We start from the raw sequence: 26,916 nt of genomic DNA, 5'->3' as shown, positions 1-26,916 counted from the left end.
AGTAGAAATATTAGGACACTACATCCCCTGTAGATAAGACAGTTCATAATGCTGTTTCTTGTTTGGAAGATTTTCCCCTCCTATTTAATATTTGGCTTACTATATTCTGGCCTGCTGGCACCTGAGAAATGTCCAGGACTAGAGAACATCACTTCAGAGAGACACGTGAGTTTCTGGTGTCTCATACCAGCTTCTTGGATATGAAAATGACCCTTATAACTTGGTGATGAACAAAAGAAACTCCCTATCAGTCCACTCTAAATCCTCCACATTTTTCCTTCTGGAAAGGTGAACTGTATTACAGACAAGACTCTTATGTAAGGGGAAGATCTGCACAGTGCTGAGAAGTACCAATCCTATTGAAACCAAACTTTGCAAAGCTGAAACTTCATCACATTGAACAAAATACAGTTTGTATTTTGAGACTGAAGAACATACTTTGATTTTGACTATATATGAAATTAAATTGCTAATAAAATAGACTCCTGTGAACTAATCAAGACTTTTGCCAGTAGGGAATATAGAAAACTGTATTTTTTCAATAAGTAATCAGTCATTCTATTTCTAATTTTTAAAAAAACTATTAAGAAATGCAAAAAATCTGGGACTCTGTGTTAACATTTTCTCTTGTAAGATGAAACTTTCTCTGACTGTAGCTTTGATAGTTCCCTTTGCCTTGGGACCTCAGCTTAGAGATCCCATAGCAAACAACAGCATTCAGAATTACAGTCTAATAAAGAATGTGGGTGGAAGATGTAAGACTAGGAAGTGTTGGAAGTGTAACTTTGGCTTTTCAAATGTGGCTCTAGAGTCTCTGGGGAAATAAGACTCTGTATGAGTTTCCTGAGCTATTTTTTATGTAAAAGCTGGGGATATTCAAGTGTGCTTTTATGCTCCATGAAAGTCATTTGCAGGTTAGCTGGCTGTTGAAACCAAGCCTGAAAATACGAGGCAGCTAAATGTGTCAGCATTTTCAGATGCTTAGAGATACAGCTGTCTGTACATTGCCTTACTGTTGACATTGGAAGGGCCAGATTCTCCGTACTGATAAAGCAGGATAGCTCCTTCAAATTTGGTATCAGGCTCATTTGTCCTTTGCAGATCTGCTTTGTTATTAGGTCAGGCTTGAAGCAAGTTGGAACATATGAACTTTGGAGAAATAGAGATTCTTCTTGAAGGTGCGCAGTGGAAGGATGAGATCAATGACTGCAAGGTGCAGCAAGGGAAATTCTGGTTACATAATAGGTAAAAAAATGTTTTCATAATGAGAGTAGTCTGATGTGGGGGCCAGGAGAGGCTGTGAAGTTTCAGTCCTTGCATATGCTCTGAACTTGACTGGTCAAAAGCCTAAGACACCTGATTTAAGCTGGCCCTGCTTAGATTTGGGGTTGGACAAGACAGTCTCCAGAGGCCTCTCACAACCTATTTTGTTATGTAATCTCTGACCTCCAAATAACCATATGAAGTAAAGGCCCCCATCATTCCTTCCCTAAAAATTAAGGGAGCTTAGGGGATTAAGGCCTTAAACTAAGCACAGCTCAAAGCATCTGATTTGCAATTGCTTATTACACAGTTTTAGCTTAGCATATTGCAGCTTATTTCCACTGTCCAGTATAACACAGTTTCAAGAAATCTGAGATATGAGCAAATCAATACTGATAACTACTTGTAAAAGTTTGTTAACATTTGCAGTTTTTAAAGTAAAAGCTGCACAGCTGCAATAATGCTGTACTTGGGGCAAATTTCTTCTGGACTACATTCCGTAGTAGGCAAATAGCCTGTGGTACACCTTGCACTGCTGTTTCTTAGTTGCATATCTAAACCAGTTAGAAAAATGCTGCCTCAGGGAGATCTCTGCAACTGCACCCCCCATTTACACTTACCCCAGTAGCAGCTAGGATTGTATCAAGCCTACTTTGGCCATACACTGGAGGGAAAAGGAATTAAAAACACAGGAGAAGGGCTGGAAATCACTACTAGCACGTATTTGCCTTGAGGTAGGTAATCCAGGGAGATGAAAACTGGTAGGATCAGTTTATCTCGCTGCAATCCTCTTTGTCATTTCTGGACAGACAGCCTCTCACAGTATGCGACAGACAGATTCAAAGATTCTGCATCTCTCACAAGGCGAAAGCAGTTACATAAGCAAGTGGCTTTAGCTATATATCCTCAGAAATGTATTTTTCTCTGTGTAACAAAGTTGACTGTCTCATTTTTTCTCAGAAAGAAACTCAGGTGTGTTGAAAAAGAGCCTCATTATGTCTGGTTAATTTCTCTTTCATCCTTTTTTGCCTTTTTCAGAGAAGTTCCTATCTCTCTCTCTCTCTCTCTCTTTTTGTAATTCAGATATGTGGCTCCTCCAGCCAGTTCCTTCTTGTGGCTTTTCTGAATGTTGTTTTTGTGTAGTGAGATTCTGCTCACGGCAGACAGCCCCACAGCAAAAACCTCCAGTTATTACAGAGTGCTGATGGCACCAGGACAAAACCTGCTTGTCTGTATAAAGGGATGTGCCCATGGCAGTCCCTCTCCTAGTTAAAGAGGTGGCTCATGGCTTTCAAAAGAGCTTGTGCTGCAATATTTAGGCATGAGTATTGCAGTGTGGCTAATCTTTATTAAAGTGGTTTTTCAGCCTAAGAAGGACTGGCATAGCCAGTGAGACTGATCCTAATTGGATGGGTATGACGTGCTCCAGATAGAGCCTCCTGCTAGTGAAACAGCATATAGCATCAAGCTGCTGCCTGTTCAGGCATTGCCAAAGTTAATTCAGAGAAGCACAACTTGAACTTTTAAAGTCTTGACCTCCTCCCTTCAGTCCAAAACTCCTTCATATAGAGTTGCTTCTACCCTAATGAGTACTGCACCCAATCACCTGACATCAAGACTGAAATGCAGAGATGTACAGACATCAAGGGGTGTGAGCCAAAAATACTAGGCTAGAAACCTGTTTAAGCAGGCTGTACAGAGGTGGTCAGGGGAGTTTCTTAAGTCTGCTTGTCAGAGGAGTTGGCAAGGAGTAGACAGCATGTATGAAACCATTCATGCGGACAGTTTGTTGTGGAGGATCGTGCTCACCATCGGCCTTGAGCCCCTGGTGAATTTAACCTTTCCTGTCTGCCAGAAAAGTAATGACAGTGTTTACAAATGCTGCTGCCTGAAATGATGGTATGCATAGCTCTGGCACAGCCAGTGGTCAGCACAGGATCTGAAGGATGAAGCAAACCATCAGATCTGTACCTAGGCCAAAGGGCCAGCACCTTCATGTACTCCTTCAGGCCAATGTGGATTTGGGGCAGAGGCATGTATAGGCTCCTCATGCAGCTAAATCTCAAGCTTGACACTTGATACATTCATTTCAGTGAATGTTTGCCATAGTCAAATCTCACCTTAAAAGCAGTGGCCAGCCTAAACCAATAATGGTTCTCACCAAAGAAAACAAGTTCCCCACCACTCTCTGGTCCAAAACCCTTGTAAGAAACCAGTCATTTGCAACAGGGAGAAACCTGAGTTTATTGCAGGTTGCACAGACAGCCTGCTTTTTTCTTTATTCCTGTTCTTTGTGATTATTTGTACCTGCAAACATCTAGACACCAATCAGGAATGTTTATTTACATCCCTACCTCTACTGTTTCTCCTTTAAGTATAAAAGGCTTGCTAAAAGAGTAGGTAAAAGACCTACCCTCAATTTCAAAGAACAGTAATAAACAGTATCATATCCCAGGGCTTTAATAAAAAGTTCTAGGACAATTTTGGAGAAGCCAATAAATACTCATTAAAGCCTTTGAAATAAACTAATCATGATGCGCCATCAGCTTTACAAGTGGTCACACCATACAGATTCGACTAGAAGGAACAAATTAACCCCTGGGTCCTGTGTAATGTACCCTTTGTATCCAAAATTCCCTGGGAAGAAGGGACTGCTTGAGGAAAGCATTGAATGTTAACATTTGCTTTAAATAAATAAAACTCAAAACCCAAAACCCATGAAGAAAGAACACAAAAGGACTTTATGATAGTCCCCAGCTGCTGGCAGCTTTGCTTTATTCAATGCTTACTTGTACCAGTGAATGGAGTTTGAACGGTGAAAGTAAAAGATTCAGGTTTTCATTTAATATCATTATTAAGGGTGTCATTATAAACAGTCAGTCTTCAAAGAGGGAGAAAACAAAGAATAAGCCTGCAACAATACCTCAAATAAACCCACCAAAACAAAGTCAATGGTCTGGGGCATTTCCAAATGTATATAGAGGAACACTGCACTTTAGAGACACAGGGCTGCAGGGACCATTCACACAGATAAACAAAAGGCTGGTAAGACAGCTAATGGCAGCCAAATTATATATATGGGCATTTCTTTTTATTTCCTCCTGCTTTTCCTTTTCATTTAAAATTGTTTCCTTTTGTTCTGCAGGACAATGAGATGCTTGTGCCCTTTCTCACAGTCCCATTGGTGTAGTCTGGGCAGCTGATATTTATCTGGGATTGTGATTGCACAGTGCTTCATTGTCTCTTGGGTGTTTCAGAAATGCATTAAGGTAAATCAGCATATTGGGGAAAAGACTGTTCCATGAAAGATAAACCATGCTGTTTCAAAGAGGTACAGGGATTTGACCATATTGTCCACAAATGAACAGTACAAGTGAATTTATGACTTCAGAGAAAACATAAACATTGAGCTAAGGATGTCTGCAACTAGCATCAGTACAGAGGGAACATGACTTATACTGGACTTCCTCCAGAACTGAGATTATCTCTATACTTTCTGTTGCCTTTATGAAAATTGCCGCCAGAATTCATCAATATGCTTTGGGTATGATGGCATCACAGATGCTATCATAACAATAAAACAATTAGATTAATAAAAAGATCCCTGAGCTCACAGTCAGCAATGTGCAGAAGATTTTTCCTATGGAAATACTTGGTTGATGTTGACTCATTAGGGCAGCCTCCTTTACAGCAAATAATGAAGACATGAACTGCAGGAAATAACATGAACCTCTGAACCACATGTGGTTCACAGCCTGAAGCCCTCAGCTTCTGGTGGAATTAGGAGCCAGCTCTGTTTATTGAAGCATGATCTATGCAGACCTTGAATTACTGCCCAGAGAAGAAATCCCACAGGACCACACATCCACCTGTGTCTGAAGGTGATGCTGCTACCTGGCTTCTCCAAGGCAGCAGCTGCTCCTTTGCTTGAGCAGAAGACTGGAACCATTATCTGTGTGCAATGCAGGGCACACTCAAACACTGCCTCTGGATGTAGTTACAGTGCACACCTGCCCAATGTATACAATCAAACCCAGCATGTGTAAAAGACTCATTGCAAAATGATTCCCTAGGAGGATCCAAACTAGGCTGGGATCTTGTACTTGGCAATCTCCACCAGGAGCTGCTGCAGGCAGGCAGGTCAGGCAGGCATGGGGGTGTGTTATCCTCTCAGGCTCCAGTGCTCTACTCTTCTGGTCTAGCAAGCTGAGTCCCAGGGAGGTCAGAGCAAAGAGAAGTAAAAGAAAGTGGGAGCTCAGGATTTGGGTGTTTACATAGACAGGTGCTGACAGGGTGACCAACAACCACAAGAGTTTGCCCTGCTTGCTCTGGTGATTTGAATACCATGGCAGTGATGCTGGTTGCACATGGCAAAGGGGCTGCAATGACTCATCTCACAGAAGCTGGCCCAAACAGAGTCTGTACCTGCAGCTTCAAAGTAAGGCCTTCTTTCAAATTATCTCCTTCTAAAACAGATTTTATCAAAGCTGTTTTTCCTTCTAAAATGGGCTTTATCAATGCTGCTTTCCAAGAATCCAGGTTTTCTGAAAAGGCTCTGCTGAGCTTTCCATGCAGAAGGCCACAGGTGACAGCATACAGCATTCTGAATGAAGGCACCCAAATTCAAATAAGGGTTTAGCAAAACTAAATGACAGTGTCAGCATGTCTCTAGCATATGAGGCCTCTTCTTTTTTTGCTTACAGTGCAGCCTTTAAGTTCAAAGTACAAGAGGCATTGCTTCCTGCAAGTGGTTTGTGATAAGGACATAAATCTATTTAGCTTAAATGACACTGCATTTCTAAACCGCTTAGTGGCAGAAGCCATTTTGTGGGGAAAAGGAAAAATTTAGGGAATTGTTACAGAGTTTCCTGGAAATATGCTCCAAATCCCATACTCAGGGTCACAGTTGGGGTGCTCTTGTTATCTCAGACCACATGCCCATGAAGGAGGCTGTCGTTGAAGCCTCCTCACCTTTCTCCTCCCATACAAAATAGCACCAAAGCCCAGCTCTCCTGCCTCCAAGGTGATTGTATAGCATACCTCATTTCTTCTATTCCATGACAACTAAACAGATGTGTGTGTCTAGACAGAGTCCAGGGCCCTTCCTCACAAACTATCAATAGATGTGCGCTAAGAGAGAGAGGTGAGGGAATACCCCACTAAGGGTTTCTGATGTCTTTTCACATCAGAAAGGTCTCCTGCTGCTGAGGTTGGTGATGTTCTCTGAGCGCTTACAGGCATTGCTGGTGTGGGTTTGAGGGAGGTCCTGGGGACACCTCCATGGATACACTATGGGTATTTGGGACTGCCAAGGTGCCTTGTCAGAGGGCCCATAACTGACCTGTAGCTGCCATGCCAAAAGCAGGTCTGAAGCCACCCCCAGCTGACAGGTGCATAAACAGAAGTTAATTTGCTATCAGCTGGACTACAGACTGCTTCCAGGGATGATGCAGTCCACCCTTCCTGCAGGTGTTGTTGCAGACTTTGTCTGAGAAAGGTGATACCTGCCACAGCCAGAAGCAGGAGAAAAAGAGCCGCCAGCTCTTCCCTGTAATGTCAAGTGGAAGAAGGAGGCTGAAACTTGAGATACAGGAAAGTATTTTAAACCCAGGCCTCCAGCTCTCTGCTAGGAATGACATAGTGTATGAACAGGATCAGAAACATCATTGTTTGCACGCTACAGGGAAAACATCAATCCTGTGCTTTAGGATTCTCCCTCCTTCTCCAGCCAGCTTCTATCAAAGGCTCAGCAACTGCAGGAACCAGTAGCCTAGGAAATGGCAGATCATTAAACCTCTGCTTGGCTTCAAAACCTCACTGTGACCAGGGAACAGAGGGATTTTGTTTAAAATTCCTTTAAAATACACGCTGCCATTGAAGGGGGCTGCTCATGTTGGCTCTGTTTTGTGCAGATAATTGAATGCTTCCTCCCCTGCTTTACTGATGAGACTGGTACCCACCATGGTGCTGGTCAAGGAGGCTAAGTGCCAAGTCAGGATAGCCACCTCCCAGCTATGGTGTGATCTCCTCCTGGCTGGAGACTCCCTCATACAGAGAATATGTGAATATTCTACTTTTATACTCAGAGGCAACTCTGAGAGCCAGATGCATACAGCCCTGGCTCTTCTATGAGGAGGCCACATGATTTAGCCCTGCTGTCATGAGCTGTGTGCAGCTTACAGGGCAGAGGAAAGCTAAAATTTCCAGTTATCTTACAAGGTTTCTTCCTGCATCAAGACTGATGGCTGTCTCGTGCAGGAGGAGGAGGTGACAGCAGCTTGTCACAAGACTCATGTATACCATGGCAGCAGTGGCAGAAACAAGGATTTTCTTTCAAATGTATTTCAGAGAAAGCGTTGCTTCTCCTGCCAGCTTGCAAAGTATGGAGCAAGGATGATGTGTGAATCTCAGAAAAGCCAGCTGAGTAACCCCGTATCTGCCATCTTCAATGGACTTAAATGAAATGCCCTCTTTTCCCTGGAGTAAATAATAACAGACTGTGCAAAAACACCTTTCTGCTGCTGCTGCAAACCTGTTTTCTGGAGTGTAGTATGAATGTCTGTATTTACTTTTCCTCAAACACAAAGAACTTAGAGAAATTTCTGTCATATGCTGCTAATTAATTGCTGTCTGTCTCTTAGGAACTTGTCTTGTTCAGGTACCACATATCCTGCTTAGCCTGAAGTTTCTGTGCAACATATTGGAAAAGGATATTTTTATTGTCCAGTGCTTTGGCTAGGAGATAGACCACTATTTACCAATGCTCACAACTAATTAAATTAGCAGATTCACCAACATGGCCAGCATTGAAAATTGTGCCTGACCCATCCTCCCAGATCTATTGCCTGTCGCCAGTTTGCCTGTGTGCATGCTGATGACCTCTTCATCACCTCTACAGTGGGTCCAAGGTGTACAGAACACAGTGAGCTGACTCAGCTTATTCACCAGCCTCTCTCCCCGCCTTGTGCAATGCACATTTTCAGGAAATGGGCGTTGCACAACCCTGGCAGTGAGGCTCAGAACGTGGCAACTCTTCACACCCCAAGCAGGAGGGCAATAAACACCCAAAACAGTGCCTACCACTAACATTGGTAGAGTTGGTAGGACTGAGCTGGAACTTTGGCTCAAATAGTGGCTTTTGATGGCAAGAATGAAGAACTGTCTCTGTGACTCATCCAAGAGCTATGACCAACTACTGTGACTCAGCCAATGGAAACACTCGTGCTGTCTGTTGCTTGGTATCACCATATACATAATTATAAGATAACAGCTGTGTTTTGGGGCATTGAAGGTGAAAGTCTGGATACAGAGGCACTCACCATGAAGGGGATGGTCCACTGGGAAACCACATTGCTGATCTTTCTCATGTTTTCTTTTGCCCTCCAGACGTTCACGTCCCGTGTCCTCACCCAGGAAGGACACTGGATTGGCAGTAGGTCTTCTGCAGTGAGTTGCCTGCACTCTCCTTGCTTTGGCCATGGGTGTAGCACACGTGGTGGGAAGAAGCATTTTGGCTGAAGATAAGTCACAGTCAGACTGACTCTGGCTGCTGGAATCTGTGAAGGACACAGCACAAGACAGCTTTGAATAAAGCAGCCACCATTCAGCACACCTTCCAGTTTGTGTGAAAAAAGTGGTCTGGATATTGTACCATTCAAACCTGGTTGTATTTAAAATGGCCCTAATCCTTCTGTGCTGTACTTCAATGCCAAGATTACCCCATGTTGCAGACACAGGATCTTGGTGAATTTGACCCCCAAATCTTGCCTGTTTTCTGCTTCTTTCCACTTTAAAACTTTCAATGGTCCTTAAAAAGAGATTTTTAAAAAAGGACTATAAAAAATAAGGAGACATAACCAAAAGATCAAGAAATCTCAGCTTCCCTGTCAGTATCCAAATTAGTGGCTACCTTTTTGGAAGAACTTGGAAGCAAAGTGGATATTGAGCTGCTCTGAAAATCTGTCAACAAGACTGCCATGGAATTTGCTGGCTGCCAAATGTATTTACAAGTCTGCTCCTTTCTTAAATGTCCCTGTATGTACATCTACCCTATAGGAAAATGGGCCAATGAATAGGCTAAAAGTCAGTGTCTTCCCCAATTCATGTTCCTCTGTCCTCGTTTCTCCATCTGGGCTGCCTGCTCCTCTGATTTAGGCATTGGACAGTTCTAAAGGCAGCCTCTGCCCAGGCTGTCAACATTTCCCCTCTGCCTTTGTGACAAGTGATGCTGGTGATATCTAGAAAGGTACTGACAGCCAGCTCATCTTTGTGAAATCACCTGCACGCTCTTGTTGACAGGACAAACAGGAGAAGCGTGTGTTGGCCTATTTTCACTAAGTGCAGCTGTAACATTAACTTAGATTTGAGCATGGACATTATAAACAAACTGCAGTAACCTCAGCAGCAACCAGTGATGTCATGTGCTAGGACACCTGACCCCAAGTGCTGAGGAAATTGGCCCCAGAAGCCACAATCTTTCTTCAGCCATGGTGTTGCCTTATTACCTCAATTGTGTACTAGGGTCACCACAAAGATCTTCCAGATGGCTTCTCTTCCCTCATGAATGTACTATGAGTTCTTACTCCTCCTTGTGAACGTAAGCAGACCTTGCAAAGCCATGCACTGAAACATAACACGCTGGGAAGCCTCGAGGTTTACAGCAGTGGGTTGTCTGTGGCTGTCAGCATCCCAAGAGAGTTACACCAAATACCCCACTTTCCACCTCCCTTTTCTGTATTACAGCCTAGCCATAAATCCTGATGCTGAATGTTTGATGTGCTGCCTTTGGTAACTGAAATCATGGCCCAGTTGTCTCTTCAGAGACAAGTTGTCTCTTCAGAGACAAGACATCTGTGTCTGTGCTGCTTTAATGGCAAACCCAGAATTTGCTCTAGTTCTCCTCCCCACCTGGATTTTTTTGCTGGGAAAGCCAGAGTAAAAAGCAACACATAAACATAATGTACCCATTGTGGAATTTAGGTTTCATGGTTTGAATGGCCTGGGAGCAAATATGACAGTACAGGTTTGTCTGCTATTATTGCCAAAGAACGTTAAACTCCTAATGCAATAATGGACTGCACTCCTGAGCAGTCTCCCACATCTGGACTCTGAAGTTTGCTGCACCTGTGGGTGGTCCTCTCTCCCTTCTCATATCTAAATGGCAGCAGGTGTGAACCACTACAGGCTGTACTTGAAGAGACTCCACTTTTTAATATACATTTTATGTGTGTGTATATATATATATATTTGTTGTCACGTCTGGTATTGGCAAAATATCTAACTTTTTAGACTTGTTAGAGATTTATTTTCTCAAACAAACAAGTTCTATTTGAAAGCAGCATTGGAGCAATGATAATTGTAACATCTGGAGACAAAGTACCTAATTCTGATTCTGCCCTCACTAAGGGCTCACACAATAGGAGTTTTATAGAGGGTTGACACTTACATGAAGAAAACGAAGTTATAAGAGCTCCAAAAATTAGCCAAAGCTTAATTTCAATAAAGAATGATTGTTCAAATGTTATCTAAAATATCACCAATCTGAGTAACCTTCTAAACAAAATTACATGTGTACAGTCATGTGGACCGTAAAAACCTGGCCCACTTCTGCATTTGTGCAAAATGGAACTAATTTTATTCCTTTAGTATCAATTAACTTTGAGTTTTCTGGAGAGAAAACAGGTGAGGTTTTGAATAATATTTGTGGGATAAAGGAGAAGGATAGACCTGGGAATAGTCACTAGCATGAGGCAGGGGTTAAATAACAGATGATCAGAGGATATCAGTACTGGCATAGGTTCCTAGCCCAGGACTTCTATCTTAGTCTCCCAACCCTAAATTAAGGACTAGTTGCACTCCTTTGCTAGATATGATGCTGTGAAAATTCATATGTTACAAAAGTGATGATGCTTATATCCTACAGTAATGAAAAATGTGAGAGTACCTAAGCAAGGTGCTCTTATGGGGAGTGATTAAAACTTTTAAAGAATGAAATAGCATTTCCTAAATTATAGAAGACTTTTCACATGTCTTTATTCTTTATTTACAACTTTCCTCCCCAGTATTTTTCCTGAGATGCTCACACACCCCAGTGATGAGCACAAGTTATGTATAAGCACGGACAGAGCAATTACCGACTGAAGTAGAAAGAAGAGGGAGGAAATGGAAGACAGTCCTAGGCAGATTGGAAAATGCCAATGTCTCTGAACTGGCAAAAAGGAGTGGGAGGATCTGTTGTTTGAGATCAAAGAAGTATGAACCTCAAAGTATGAGCCTCTGAATTAATCAAGGAGTTTTTCAGGAGGACAAGATTGAAGGCAGAGTTTAATAATACTGAGTTTACAGCACATAGCTGAGAGTTAGGAGCCCCAATCCTGTTTGCATTGCAACCTTCTCTGTTGTTTGTTGTTCTGACCAAGTAAAAAGCCTGCCTGAAGTGGTTGCTCTTAAGGTCAGCTTGAATTTTTTTTGGTACACATTCATGTGACTCCAGCAAGAGCTCTGAAAAGCAGCTATAAACTGACATGGGGCAAAACTTCCTCCAGAGAATGTAGTTTTCTTCTGGTTTTTTTTGCTCCCAGAGAAGGCAATGACATTTCAGCCCAGCACAACATGAGATACTTGTTACTGTTGTGTACAGAAATTACTTTGACTTGTTGCTCAAAATGGTCTTTTTTCTTGACTTTCAGTTGCATAGGAAAGGATGGACAATTTCAGGCAAGGTAGTAGGGTTTCACTTTGAAAGCAGAGGTTATTTCAGATGATCTAAGTTCCATTTAAGCCTTGTTGTGCAATCACTGGAGACAGACCTGAGGAGGCACAAGGTTTATGATTTTAAGGCTGCGAACAGGGAAAAGTCTAAATGGAAGCATATTTGTATTGTGGGGTTTTTTTTTCTATTTCCTTTACATATTTTTCTTTCTTTCCTATTTTTTTGCTTTCCAGGTTTATTGGTTTTCTTTGCAATAGGTGGGGTGAATTGGTCTTATTGGCCAGATGGTATCTGTTCAGTTAGATTCCTTCAGTTTGTTTCCTCTTTAGTGGTAAAGATGGGTGGAGTGTTGCTAAAGGTGAACAATCACCATATTGACATTTGTGTGTGAAGTGGTGGTTGTATTCCTATTAATTTGCATATCCTTAACATGATGGAGCATAACACAGGCAGAATGACGAAATTACCATATCTGTTACTGCATTCACTATTAATTTCCCAGGTGTAACACTCATCCCAAGTTTTCACTGACTTGATAAAGGATCTCCTGTTGGTGAAACCTCACTGGCAGAAAACAGGGGAGTAATGAACAATCAGTTCAGATGTAATTTCAAGTACATTAAAATCAGGTTCTCAGGAATTTCAGAACAATCTTTTTTTCTGAAATAGGTCTGATATTCTTCTGTGTTTTAAATGAAAGAGTTGGCACAAGGGAGGAGATCAGCACTCACTGGGTGTTTAATTGTGTTTCTTGCAAAGGCCATGGTTACCCTTTCTAAGCATTGTGACAAAACGTTGAGAGGGAAAGCACAGATTGCATACTAAAATGGCTTCTTGTCCATTATTTTTTTTTAATTTGGTAAGAGTCTTTAAAGTATTTCAACAGCTTCAATAACTGCAGCTCCAGGTCCTCTAGCTGTTGTGTTTGTGCAGTGAACTTTGCTATGACTAACACCGCAACTGGAAAGCCAAATGCTTCAGAGAACACTGCACACTCCTTATTCCAAGTCCCACTGGAATTACACTCACAGAAACATATGAACTCAGGAGTCAGGCCTAGAGATCTTCCCATACCACTCTGTGAGAGGCTTGCACTGTACATCACAATGTCCTTTTCGTCAAAGACTCAGAATAATTTGTTAGAAGCAACTTCTGGAAGTCATCTGATCCAGCACCCATGAGTTTTCTTGGGAATCTTGGTTTGCACCCCTCATTTAGAATCATAGGTTGGAAAAGACCTTTAAAATAATTGAGTCCAAACATTAGACCACCAAGTCCAACCATTTCTGACATTCTCTATCTTCTGCTCCCCTGGTCCTACTCATCTCCTCAGCTGATAACTAGATTTAGACTCCAGGACAAGTGTGATCTTGGTACTGAGATGTCTACATCAGATGGTAATTTCTGGCCTCAGTATTTACCTTACAGTAGCCTATGTGGTGCCATATGGATCTTGCTGTCCCTCAAATGAATCACAGCTCTGGTCAGAAAAATTCCATAGAGGATTGTGGGGAATGTTCTTAAAACCTTAGTAAGATATAACTAACCCCTGACCTGTAGTACTTCCTTCTTTGCTGCTGCTGAACTGTTATGAGAGAGCAGCTGGATTTGTGTCCCATCCTGGAATTTCCAGCAAGTTCCCTAGCTCATTTCAGTTCCCTGACCTTGGCCAGCACTGAGCCATACTAGATGTGGCTGATTATTTACACAATTTTTTTTAATGACAGTGTAATATGGCATGAAGCTGAATGACTTATATGGAATACAACAATTATCCCAAGATGTACAGCCCAGGTACTGCACTTCTGAAATAAATATAATTTGTCTGAATAAATCACAGTTCTGCTCGGAAAGCAAAGGGTAATAAATTTAGGTACCACATTCTTAGGTAAGAAACAAATAGTGAAAAGGTTTTGTTTTCTTTTTTCTTTTTTTTTTAATTCCTTGATCAATTGCAAAAACAAAGTACAAAAACATTTTGGAAGATTTCTACAGCTTTCCTGTTCTCCCACTTCCAGCAACAATTTAATGAACCTTCACATATATATACTGTTTTCATTAGTTAATATTCTACCTTCCCTTAAGTTTATGAACCCAGCCTTGCTTTCTAGCAGGGGAGAGAAGAGTCACTATATTCTCCTGCCACAGCTACAGTCTCTCTCTGGTGTGAATGTGGTGAAGAAAAGCCAAAGGCAAGGCCTGATGGTTCTGCCTGCATTGCTTTCAAGATGGAAAACTGACTGTGTGCTCAGGTGCAGTGATGTTGGCTGAGGCTGCACTGGCAGGGCAGCAGTGCAGGAACCCACCACGTCCTGCACACAGACTTGTCAGACCCTCATACTTGCAGTGGCCAAGACACACTTAGCTGAGACACAGTGAAACTGGGCTTCAACATATTGACTGTGAAAAAGGTTTAATACAAAAAGGTCCTGTCTGTGTTCCCAGAGAACACTCTCATGTTGTTGAAATGCAGTTCTGTGGCCCATACTGTGAACAAGCACTGACTGAATTTTCAGTGGTGTTATTTGTCTCACTTTGGATCCAGTGGCACAAAGTGACTGCCAGGGGCCCTCAGGAAAGGACTTTCGGCTCACCAAACCACACTGCCACAGCTCACAGCAGCATTTCTCCCCCTTCACAACCCTTGGCACATGGGCCCTACTCCACCAGCAGGAGCCTCAGCCACGTCGTTGTCCACCTCTACAAACTACCAAGGTCTTGCTTCTTACAGGACTGGTTGTCCAGTTCCAGTTGGCAAAAGCAGCTCAAGGAAACCTCGAAATGCTCCAGTCCTCCAATAGTACCAGTGGAAAAACAGGCAAGCAACATTTGCCAAAGCCTTCATCAACCTCATTTTGTCTTTGGAACAGCTTTTTCTTTGAGAAGATGACCTGGAGAGGTCCCCCCAAACCCCAGTTATCCTATGGTTCTGGGAAAAAGCAGCAAAATGCTATCTCTCTTTCCCAAACACAAGTTTCCATGGAAAGCTACAGTTACCGGCACAAAGGCAGCAGAGGTATGTTCAGCCCCAGTGCTGTGAGGCGAGGCACACAGTGAGGAGATGAGTTATCCCGTGTCACAGATGAACAAAAAGAAGTCCAAATCTTGTGCAAAGCATGACTAAGAGTCAGTGTTAGGGTACTTGAGTTCAACCCCAGTAACTCAAGTTACAGTAGTGAGTAGTTCCCCTCACCCTTAGGTCTTGTTGGCTTTCTATGTGAATAGGCAATGGTTTCTTGGACTGACAGGATTTGGAAAAAGACTCTCTCCCTTACTAAAGGGTGGCTCATCCACTGTCCTGGGAAATGGAGTCCTGATCCATGAAAATATCACTCTATATTATGAAAAATAAAGTGTAGCATTAAACTTTATTGAAAGAAGTTGAGTGACAGGTGAGTGAAAATTTTGTGCCAAAAGTACAGGTCATTTTTTGTTTAAGTGGATCTGCTTGTATCTATTTTTTATGGAAAATGCAGATTGAAAAAAGATTAAAAAATATTTAATCCAGAAAATGCTGGATGTTGTTCTTTGTTCAATGAAAGAAGGAGACAATTTCTGTGGGGGTAAAAGTTCACTCAAGGCCAGAGTAACTAAACTGTGAAAACTGAAGTCAAAAAGTCTAATGCACTTGCTGGTTTGCTAAGATCAAAGTCATGCAAGTTTTTCTCCTAGATGTTTTCATTTACTTCATGAAAGAACTTCGTGTCCATGATGATAAAAAGAAATTATTAAACATATATGCTTTCTCTTTTCTTATTCCAGCAGCTGGGTTCTAACACTCCGGTAGCTACCATTACCCTTACAGATAATTTCTCCTGCTTGAGGGTGAGTGGTCAAATTTATCAGAAAAGGATGCTGATATAAGATTTGGCTGTAATTCCAGACAATAGTCAACTCCTGGTATAAGTGAAACTCAAAAAATTTTGTTAAGTTGCAGCAGTCTTAGGCTCACTTCCTGAGTCTGAATACCTGTCCTTATGGCACACATTTATTTGTCTTTCCCCCCATACTAGATAACAAGAGTATGTTTTTTAAAAGGAAAGATGCTGTATTTTTTACAATAAGCACTCCTCACTGAAGAGAGCTACCTGAAATAACTTTTCAGGTTGCATACTCACCTCTCCAATGACATCCAGGCCTTACAATGTATCAAACCCCAGAGTCCAATCTACTGGGAGGTTGAAAGCAAATTATTTTTAAAATATTATTTCCGCGTATATAATGAACGATTTGTACCTGATAAGGGAAATCCCAAATTCCTATAAAAGTTAAAGAATTAAAATTCTAGGTGACTGAACCTGACAGCCTTCGAGACCAAAAAGCAAGAAACATTTTCATTCACTTTTATGACTGGTACTTACCGAAGGCCACCGGTGACCCTGCTTTTAGGGACGGAGGTCTCTCAGCGTAGCTGCTTCTGTTCCTGGTGTCACTGCTGGGGACAGTGCTGGCAGAAGGTTTCTTTAGGATTTCCTCAATGGAAAAGGACAGGCTGGGCTTCCTCTGTCCAGCACCCCCGCGGGGGTCCGTCATATTCCTGCCCCAGCGGCCGTGGGCCGCAGAGCGCTGCCGTGCTGCCCTGGGTGGCGGAGCAGCCCGCGGGACGCGCGGCTGGGATGGAGCCTGTCCCTCCCCACCCATGCCCGGGTCACCCCGGCGGCGCTGGGAGGAGAAAGAGGCCACCCGCGACTCAGCGCACACGCCCGCTCCTCGCAGCACCGGGACCAGCACCTGCGGGGTTACAAGTGAAGTGGGGGTTGAAAGTCTTCCCAACCCCACCCACTGCTGAGCATTCCCCCTGCTCCGTGTTTACGGAGCTCTGAACACTCTATGGCCATTCCAGGAGGAGGTGTGCTCCTTGCAGAACCAGGAGAAAAGTGCCCTGGGAAGGGTTGCCTCTTGTTGGTAAATCCTGTTTGTGGGGTAGTTATCTTCCTTTTCTGCTTTCAGGCTGAAACCTGCAGAAAGCCCACTGGATTTGTACCATTATGGAGTTAAGAAAATAATTGGCAGGACAAAGACTTGACCCTCGGGCCATTTACTAGCAAGAGAGACAACCTGTAAACTTCTCTGGCATACAAGGAGGTGTCACATATGAAAAGCTTCCTCACCGGCAGTTCCCAGGTTTTCCTTCAGCCATCCCTCCTAGCCTTCAGCTTTGGTTCAGATTCTCTTTTCTTCTATTGTGAAAACCCTTTGAACTTTCCAAGCAGGTGCTTTTCAACATCATCCCATCTTATCAGTCACAAGAGAAAAAGAGATGGCCCTTGCAACACGTGTAGGAACAGGAATTAGTGCCTTCTACCCCCCACCTGTACTTGTAAAGAGAAGACATTATTTTCTTTCCATCCTGAGCTATGAGGCAAGCTAGCTTGATAATCATCCTACCAGTTGCTTAAGCCTCCCAATTAGGCATCCAGCACAGCGGGAGATTTCCCGGTTAATGAGGGCGAATACCTGTGATTCCTCTCCTGAGCCACTTCTATCTTCTTGTTAATTTTTATTTTGGGAAGAATGTGGTTAGATACAGTCCCGTTCCTTCTCTCTCCCTCCCCCCAGGGGCATTTCTTGCCTTCTTCTGGGATTGCCCCTCACCTTTTAAATTACTATGGTCGTTTCTCCCTTTCCTGCTGGTTCTTCTCTGTGCCTTCCTTATCAGGCTCTTATAATTGTATTGGCAGTCCCTGCCTTATTTGTCCAGCGAACTGACAATTCTTGAGCTGATATCCCATCATATGACCTTTTCATGGAGCGGAGACCAAAATTACTGTGTAACCAGGGGGCAATAAACCACACCTGATAAGATGAAAGGCTTTCGGCTTTTTCCAGATTCTAGATACTGGAAAAACGGTGGGGGCTGATGAGGAAAAGAACAATGGAAGAGGTTCAAAATGATGCAGCCAGTTGTGATGAAGAATATTTAATTATCTGATTTTATGAATCAAACTTCTCCCCAGGCGACAGGATAGACCAGTGAGCGTCTTTCACACTGACAACACATGTGCCCTAGAGTGGGAAGTGTTTTCATTTGTTCCCTTCGCATCCCTCTGCTGTTTCTATAAAGGAGGATCTTGTGCCTTCCTGGTTCTGTGATGAGGTGGCAGCTGTTGTGTGGGTGCAAAAGTTCTTGCGGCCCTCCCCATGAAGCAGGGAACATCCTCCTGTTTCAATCCCTGCACTGGAGGAATGTCTCTCTAGCCAAGCTTTGTCCTCTCCAGCTTTGCTGCCAGAGTCTGTGATCCTGGCTGGGCACACAAAGAAGGATGTGTCCCCTTCTTTGCTTAGAGAGAGAGTGGGTAATTTATGGGCTGAGAACAGGTGAGCATGTTGTGTGTGTGCAGAGAGAAAGGAAAGAAAGGTGCTCTGAATCCATATCCTGGATTAAAACTGCCTATTTAATAAGAGGGTTTCGCTTTTTTCCTTGTGATTCCTGATTCAAAACCCATGAAAAAGCACAAGGAGAAACCTAGTACATTCTTTTACAGACACCCTATTTTTCCTACTCTGTTTGCCTGAGACGCTAAAAAGGGGGCCACTTTTATTCCTTTCTGGCTTCCTATACAGCTATGGCTTCAAATCTTACTTCCCAGATGCCTCAAGTTGAGAGTCCTTGACCCAGCCTTCGTTGTATTAATTTAGTATATATTACATTGTCTGAACTCTCTGATGTTTACTGTGCTACCTTTTTCTGTACGTTTCAGGCACAGGAAAATCACATCTAGGGATGTCTGTGTTTTAAGCCTCCACTGCTGTCCATTTTTCTAAAGGATCTATATTGGTGCAGGAGTGAAGCCTATGGATTTGTCTGCTTCAATTATTAAATGAAGCAAAGCCACATTTTCATTTGCAATGGAAAACTTTGTTTTGTTATTAAAACCTAGGTGTTCAAGGAGCTCATATCTTGCTGCAGGAGCAGGAGGAGGAGGAAGAGGAGGATTTCATAGGAAAGTCTGATAGATCCCAGTACTCCTCATGAGAGAATCCATATATTTGGGTAACATAGCTGAGTAAGTTAGCCTAGAGACTCTCAGGGCAAAAAATATACCTCCTATCCCTGGTCCTTGCCCCAGCTCCATTTTTGCTGTGTTAAACACACACAGTTTTGAAAGGGAGAAACGTAGCCTTCTGGCAGAAGCACATGTGCATTCATGTTAAAAAAATTCTGAAGTAAAGAGCGTTGAGACAGGCAGACTCCAAGTTTCCATCTCAGAATAGAATAAATACTTATTCTATGGTCATGAGTGAATTCAGCATTACCCCATACTCAGAGTGCCTGCACTGCCTGTCTCCACTGCCACCAGCTCACTCTGTGCAGGCACCTGCTGAGATGATTCTGTAGTCCCATGTCACAAAATCAAATTGTGCATGTTTGTATAACTAGTCTGTCTCAGTCTGCAACTTTAAACCTCCCTGCTGCTTGCAGTGACAAGTTGATTTTCTGTGTGTGCTTAAATTAGATGCTCACATGCAAATTTACAACTTGAAAGTGTCCTTGTGAAGGCTTTATTTTTGTTCTGTCTGATTGTATTGTACTTTTTTATTGAAACTGAAGGCAATGTCAACTGAGAAATATACTTTTGTTCTTCTATATTTGAAAACAAAACAAGCACAAAGTAGGAAATAGGATAAATAAGTGACAACTCTTGAAAGGGGATTAGAAAGCAGCAGTGTAATGATGCATAAATCCCATGTTTTGTGTACAAAAGTTTCTTCAGAAAAAAAGGCAGGTTTGATATCAAAATGTTTAAGTAGCACCAAAAGACTTGAACGTTTTACTATTTTTAAGACAGAAGTGGGAAAATAGTGATAAATGCAATTTCATTAATTAAAAAAAAAAGATTAAATACTGCCTTTGGAATGACTGCTCACCCAGAATTTCCTTGCTTTGTATTATGTTAAAATAAAGATGAGTGGCAAAAAATAGACCCTTGAAATGCAAATGAACATTTTGCAAATTAAAATAGTTCAGTTGACCCCCTTTCTCAAATGATTGAGTTGCTGAAATGTAACAAATTATTTAAGTTCAAAACAAGAAATTATTTACTTTTAAATTACCGGAAAATGAAGAAGTTATTTTTCTGCCAAGTTCTAATATGCCGGCTTTTGCAGGGTAGTTTGGGGATATTTTTATATTTCTGCTTGACCTGGAAATGCAGATGACTCTCATTTGTTACAATTATTGTGCTACCCATCTAATTTAGTCTATAAATTCCTTGAGGCAGGAAACACATCTTCCTCTGGGATTGCTGAGCTCTGAAGGAAACCCTTTACAGCAGAAGGCGGCTGTCTAGAACAAAATTGTGCCGTGTTGATTTTCTCAACTCATCCTCTCAGTGCCAGGCAAATCTAGAGGTCCCCACAGCCCCTGAGGTTTATAAATTAAAGAATTTCAGAAAGTGGAAAATTCTGGATGCATAGATTTAAAATCTACTTGAGATCAATACTTTGGAATTTTTTGTCCTATACTGGCTGTCTCAAGGAGGAAGAAGAATTGTGTTTACCCTGTCAGTCATGAAAAAGGACTGTTCCTGGCCCACTGATCTCTTCCACTGGATGAAGGCAGTAATGGGATGATATTCCTCCCAATGCCTCTGAAGCATCTCCTTTAAACTCTGTTCACAAATGAGACTCAAGAGTCAGAGCTGTCCAGTGTTTATGCACAGCATGGATGCTGCAGCTCACAGCAGCTCCTCTCCCAGGGCCTGTGCTCACTCAGCTGTTCAGAGCAAGTCAGCCAGCTCAGGCAGCCAGAGACACACCTGCACCTGCAAATTGCCCACACCACCTCTGAAGCCTCATGTCCTTGCAGGTTGTCTTCCATCCTTTATGCCTTACTGGACTCTATCAATCTCCCCAGTGACACCTGAGCTGCTCTGATCTCCTCAAAGTTCAACAGCTGGCAGTGATCTAGTGGAAAGCTCACACAGCCTGCTTCTGGAGCCCCTTTCACCTCAGATTTATTAGCCCTGTGGTCTCTGTAGATTCCTCAAAATGCCCATAAATTAGAAATAATATTAAAAGGGACACTGTAGGTTTAAACAGATAACATTTGTGATTTTTTAATGGCACAGTTATTATCAATTGACATTTAAAATGGCATCATAATCCATCAAGGTGAAACAGATTCAGAAAAATATTTCTCCCAAGCCAAAACCTCTAACAGCAGCAGCAGGATTGCAAGAGAGGAAGGACACAAACAGTTTGAGCCCAGGTCACTGATTACATAATTTAGAGGTGTTTTTTAACGACTTCACCCTCTGTTTAATCCATTCTTGTATTTCATAACGCTTCTTCTCCACTGCCAGCCCCCCATAGCCCTTTGCAGAGGTTTTTCTATCAAAAATCTTTAGTTAGTCCATGATAGGGAGCAATTTGCTTTGAATGGAGCAGGAGCTGTTATATGTTGAAAGGGCTGGAGAGATGAAAGATTGTCCTTTTCATAACAATTCAGGCCATGGGGCAGCAATTGACATGGAGAGCTGTCCAGCATGACTATAAACAAGCTTTGATTTTTTTTGCTGTTTGCCTGATGGAAAGCTAAAAATAAAGAAGGAACATGCTTAATGAGGTCCATCCTCGCAAACATGGGGGAGAACAACAGTTCTCTCCCCACCTACTGAAGAAGGCTACAGAATCCATATGTACAGAAATGAAACCAATTCTCCAGAGAAAAAAGGGGAGGGAAAAGCCCAAGGAATCAATAACAGAGTAAAACATAAAGTCCATGACCTGTAGCTCATTATTTCAAATGGGTTGTGGCTTGGTAGTGAATATATGTCTGTGGTGATACATGGAAATGAACTTCTGGTGACCTGGAATGGTTCTTCATCATCCAGGTGATGAAGACAAGGAGAAGGCACTGAATGCTCCTAGGAATCACTGGTGCTATGCTGAGCTGCTGTTGTCCTGCAGTGGCACCTGCAGTTAAAGCCTAATCCATTAAGGAGATGCCAGCAGAAGGTACTCTTTGAAACAGTGGCATGGCAAACTCTCTTATTGGCACCCGAGGAGGAGACTGGCTCTGCCAATGGGCAATTAAAGGTATCCTTAGGCAAATGTCTGAGGGAAATGTACCTAACACCCCTCAGGATGCATTTCTCTTCCTATATTTTCAAGAGAAAAAGCCTCAAGAAGTAGTGTAGATTAATTGTCTAAAAGTTACATGCCTGGAGTACAGTACATACATCCCCCACTCCTGAACCAACCATTCAATGCACAGATTGGGAGTGTGAGACTAAGTAAGTTATTTTTTTGTTCTGTGTTCTTAACCACATGGGCTTTTTTCAGTGTGTTTGTATGAAAAAAAAAAGCACAGACAGACCAAGTGAGTACTTAGGCAGAAGTCAGCCTTTAGCTGGTTTAGCTGGCCATCAGTGTGTTGGCTGTGAGGGAAATGTTCATTTCCCTCACAGGGGAGCTGGCATCTGTTGTCTCATTCCTGAGAAGCCTGGTCTAGAAGTAATTCACAGCCTGGGTACAGTTTCATAGGAAGCAGCCTTCCCATGCTGGGAAGATTTTGAGATTGTAAGCTCCCACACCAAGCCAGAACAAAAAGTCAAACTCTGATAGACTCGAAAAAAAATGTAATTTTTGTTTTGGGTTAGCTTTTTTTTTTCAGTCTATTAGTCTCAGTTCAATAAAAACATTTCATTTTGATCATAATAAAATGTTTTGTCTTGCTGTTGAACTTTAAATTACTTTTCCACTGTAATCAATTCATTTTTAAATAAAGCAGTAATCTTGAACATGGCAAAATGACCTTTTAAAGGCTATTGGAAGAGCATGTTTCAAGAGCATGAAGAATTTTTAAAATTTATTTTATTTTAATGAACAGTGAATCCAAACAACCCCAGCCTGGTAGTGCAGAGCTCTGTGTGTGCAGAGCAAATGCACATTTTTGCAGCTGACCCAGTTTCCTAGTCTCATAGATGCAAAAAAAAAAAAAAAAAAAACATTTAGGGAAAGTTGTAGTATGTATGTTTTTCCTAAGAGTGCTGTCTGTCCTGATTAACAGGATGCATAGTTAACTATCATATTATATTGTTAAGCCCACTTTTTTTGTAGATATTTTTTCTCAAATTGAGCAGTCCACTCTGGGAGGTATCCTGGAAAACAGTTACTGCATAGATAATTTATGTGGGAATAAAAAAATTCTATACTGCATGTGTAAGAGGGTTTTTATCTGTCTGGGATGGTCACAGATTTCAGCTTGTATGGATTTGCCAACCTTACCTTTCTCTAAAACTGCTGTGATTTCCACAAGGAAAAAGCAGTACCATGCCATAAAGTTCCCAACTGGCTCTGACACCCTACATGGATTTTAACCACCTTTCACATGATGGGCTTTGCAAACAGTGTTGTGAAACAGTGCTTTAGTTACCACTAATTAATTCAATGTTCAGGCTGACAGAGCCAGCTTTAGGGAATCACTGCTTGAACTGTTTCTGCCTCTCAAAGCCAAGCAGGAGAGGGCAGCATGGCCTGTGGGATAAGCACACCAGGGCTGTGACAGACCAGGTGGGGAAGTGAAAATTGTCTTACATCCTCATCTTCCACTTTAGGTCGAGACATTCCCATGATGGAAAGATATCACAGAATGAGAAGTGGTAGTCTTACCCATCTGATTTGCATGCAAGGATTCTCCTCCAGTTACTTTATACAGTAAAGCCTGTGATTTATAAGCCAAGAGGAACCTTGATTTTATGCATAAAAGGGTTTCTGCAGTTTTTTGGGGTGGGAAAGAATTTTAGGAATAGAATAGAATAGAATAGAATGGAATAGAACAGAATAGAATGGAATAGACTGTTTTGGATGGAAAGGACATACAGTGATCATCCAGACCAACTGCCTGACCAACGCAGGGCTGACCAAATTAAAGCATGTTATTTAGGGAATTATCCAAATGCCTCTTAAACACTGGAGCATCAACCACTTCTCTCGGGAGACTGTTCCAGTGTTTGACCACCCTCTCAGTGAATAAATTCTCCCTAATGTTCAGTCTAAACCTTCCCTGGCTCAGCTTTGAATTAGTCCTACACAGCCTAGCACTGGATACCAGGGTGAAGAGATCAGCACCTTCTTCTCCACTTCCTCTCTTCAGGAAACTTCAGAGAGCATCCAATATCTATAAGGAAACCCAGTAACTTAAAATCAGTTAAAGGCTGGTTGCTAAAACCTGTTTTTCAGGTGACTTATTCTAGAAATCACAAGAGATGCTGAGAGTTTCCCTGTCTTCTTTAAACTTCAGTCTTTGCAGCACCTATGCATGCAATTTTTAAGAAGTTTATAGTGGGGAAGATTAAAATAATTTGTGATTTTGTCTGTCAAATACCCCAAACCATACTTATCTCACAAAGTGAAGGGAGTGAAGTGATCCTGAATCCTCTTGCCTGACAAGACCTTAAGTATTATTTCATGATGAGCTGGGATGGTTTGTATTAATTTCTTTACAGGTCCTGAATAGGAATGGCAGGAGGGTATGAAGATATGTCCTCAGAGTCATAACAAATGTAGTCTCAAGAGGAGAATAAAATCTTTTCTGACAGAGGAGTGAGAGCAATAGATAATGAAGTCTTAATAGCAGAAGATTCTGGGCAGGAGCAAGACACATCTGCAGAGCAGACTGGAGATATCACTCTTGCAGCCTGTCCTGTCAACACATCATCTTTGTCAGTGCTAAAATTCAGGTCAAACTCCATGAAGAGAAAGTAAAACAGATTGCACTGTGGCAATTCATTAGTTCTAATTACAAAACCTGAGGAAAATGTCACTTCCAAATTTAGACAAAACATCAAAATTTCAACCTCTGCCAGGGACAGTCGTGTTAGGCTGGCCAGATGGCAAAATGGCAGAACAAGCAAACAGTCCACTGAGGGCCTGCAAAAATCTTGGGAGAGCACAAGATATCCATGTACAGACTAGAGAAGGAAAAATATCACCTGCAGGCACACAAAGGAGACATTCTTCCACTTGCCAAGGAGGTACAAATCTCTCTTGCCTGGCAGAGCCCACACACCTCCCAGGTTCCTTCCCTCCACTTAGACAGCATTGCAACTTTTCCTGTCCTATCCATGGGGATCCTGAGAAAATGATGAAGTGCACAATATTCCTAGGCTCTCAGCATTTTGCTTTGTTTAATGGGCTCCTGTGGGAACTCCTATTACTCTACTCTGGAGGGAAGAGCTTTTTTGTTTTTGTTGCTGCTGTTGTTGTTTGCCCCCTTTTGCCTGAGGCAGGTCATGAATTATGTGCCTGATGTTCTTCCTCACTCCTGGACTTCTTGTGATGCCCCACAGGGACCCATTAAGAGCTTCCTTGCTGCATCCTTCCAGAGAAAGGCCAAGTGCTGAAGTGGCAGAAGCAGGGGTAGAAGAGGCTCTTGTGACTCAAGGATCTTTGGAGGAGAGCAGCAAGTCACTGTTAGGATTTGGATGGGCCCATGGGGGTCTGCTGGGAAACTGAGTTGCATACCAAAGTAAACTGTCCGATTACAGGGCAAATGCGTGGTTTGGATGGTTTTTCTCCTGAAGTTGTTCTTTGAATCATGGTGTTTCCACTCAGGTAGTGGCACCAGAACTCAAACTTTAGAGAAATGGGCACTTCTGACCTGCAGCTAACTGCAGATCCTTCTGTGGATCTGCCCACGAACTGCACACACTTGAGCCGAAGTTTAGATCCAGCTGCTAAAGCTGTCTATGCCTTTGAGGCAGAAAAGCCCTAGTTTGGTTCCTCTGGGTGACATCTAACACAGCCACTTTCATGCACTTCAAAAAAATTTTCTGCAAGAAGCCATCTCATGTTTTTATAACCACAGACATTTCAAACATATTTCTGTATTTTCTGATGTGCCATTGGCACAGGCTATGAAAATTGTTTGGGCTATATATAGTTGGACTTTTTTCTTTTTCTTTTTTTGCAGTTTGTTACAGGAAAGCAACATTTCTGTAGCTCTGTGCCAACTCAGCCTCTCTTCAAGTGAACTGTCTGCTTTTTATCCATAACATCACACACCAGAAGGTCTGTCTAAAGAACATTATTAGCTGAGGCTGCAGAGTCAAGTACTGGAAAGCTAAGGCAATGCCAGACTTGAGATTGCTTCTGCTCATACATTAAGGGGCAGATGCATTAGGACATACTAAAAGCTTTTATAAATGGCCAGAGTCTCTGCAGAAGGTGGGATGATCTGTCTCACAGGCAGGACTGATGAATCACCTGAAAAGTGATTCATTTGCATGAACTCTTTCTTCCTCAGCCGTGGCCCCCAGCCCCCTTCCCTGTGCTCGTTTTGGTCCATTGTCTGTGTCCTCAGCAAGTGCCCGTAGGTGCTAAAGCCACCTCGGCTGTGACACACACTATGGCACTGCCACAGGTGGAGAAAGGGGAGGAAGAGGAGGAAGCAGGTGAGAATTTTCTGGTCCAGACAACTTGTGAGGGGATGAAAGGGCATTTTCTCAGCTCAGAAAGCAAAAGACAAGAGCTGCTTGATAGATCACCCCTCCCTGTGGTTTTTTCCTGACTCATTCAGCCTCCTTTGCTGATGAGCTCTCAGTCACTGGTGAGACGCTGAAAAGGACTACGAGAGTTGTGTTATTTTATGATCCAGTAAGTATTTCCACAGCCTATCCCGAGGAGAAAGTGAAAATTTACCCCCACCACACATCAACATAGCAGAGGGGAGCTGAGCTCTGCATGGCCGGGACAAGGCAGTGAGGAGCCCCTGCACAGCCAGAGAGAAATCTGGGCACAGATTGGTGAGGGTTGTTTGGGGCAGCTTGTGCAGGGTCTGCCTCTCCCCCCTTCTCCTGCCTACAATAGTGGTAATGTAAGAGGACAGTTAATTTCCTTTCTGGCTGAACACTGAAGCTTATTTGCAGTTTAGATTGCCAAAAAAACCCCAACAATTGTCTGAAATATTCCATTTAGTTGCCTTGTTATGGGAGTAA

The 26,916-nt window shown here is 42.5% G+C and overlaps 1 protein-coding gene across 1 annotated transcript in view; it reads right to left on the bottom strand.

The window, feature by feature from the left end:
* ISX (intestine specific homeobox) overlaps positions 1-26,916 on the bottom strand; it is a 95,469-nt gene that overhangs the window by 7,431 nt on the left and 61,122 nt on the right. Inside the window, exon 2 of the mRNA XM_077177996.1 lies at positions 8,583-8,819. Within this exon, the coding sequence (XP_077034111.1) occupies positions 8,583-8,819 (237 nt within the window). The remainder of the gene's footprint in view (positions 1-8,582; positions 8,820-26,916) is intronic.

This window comes from Agelaius phoeniceus, chromosome 5 (genome assembly GCF_051311805.1).
Source record: "Agelaius phoeniceus isolate bAgePho1 chromosome 5, bAgePho1.hap1, whole genome shotgun sequence".
Classification (NCBI taxonomy): Eukaryota; Metazoa; Chordata; class Aves; order Passeriformes; family Icteridae; genus Agelaius; species Agelaius phoeniceus.
The sequence above is the reverse complement of the archived record's forward strand: the minus strand, read 5'-3'. Positions and strand labels throughout refer to the sequence as shown.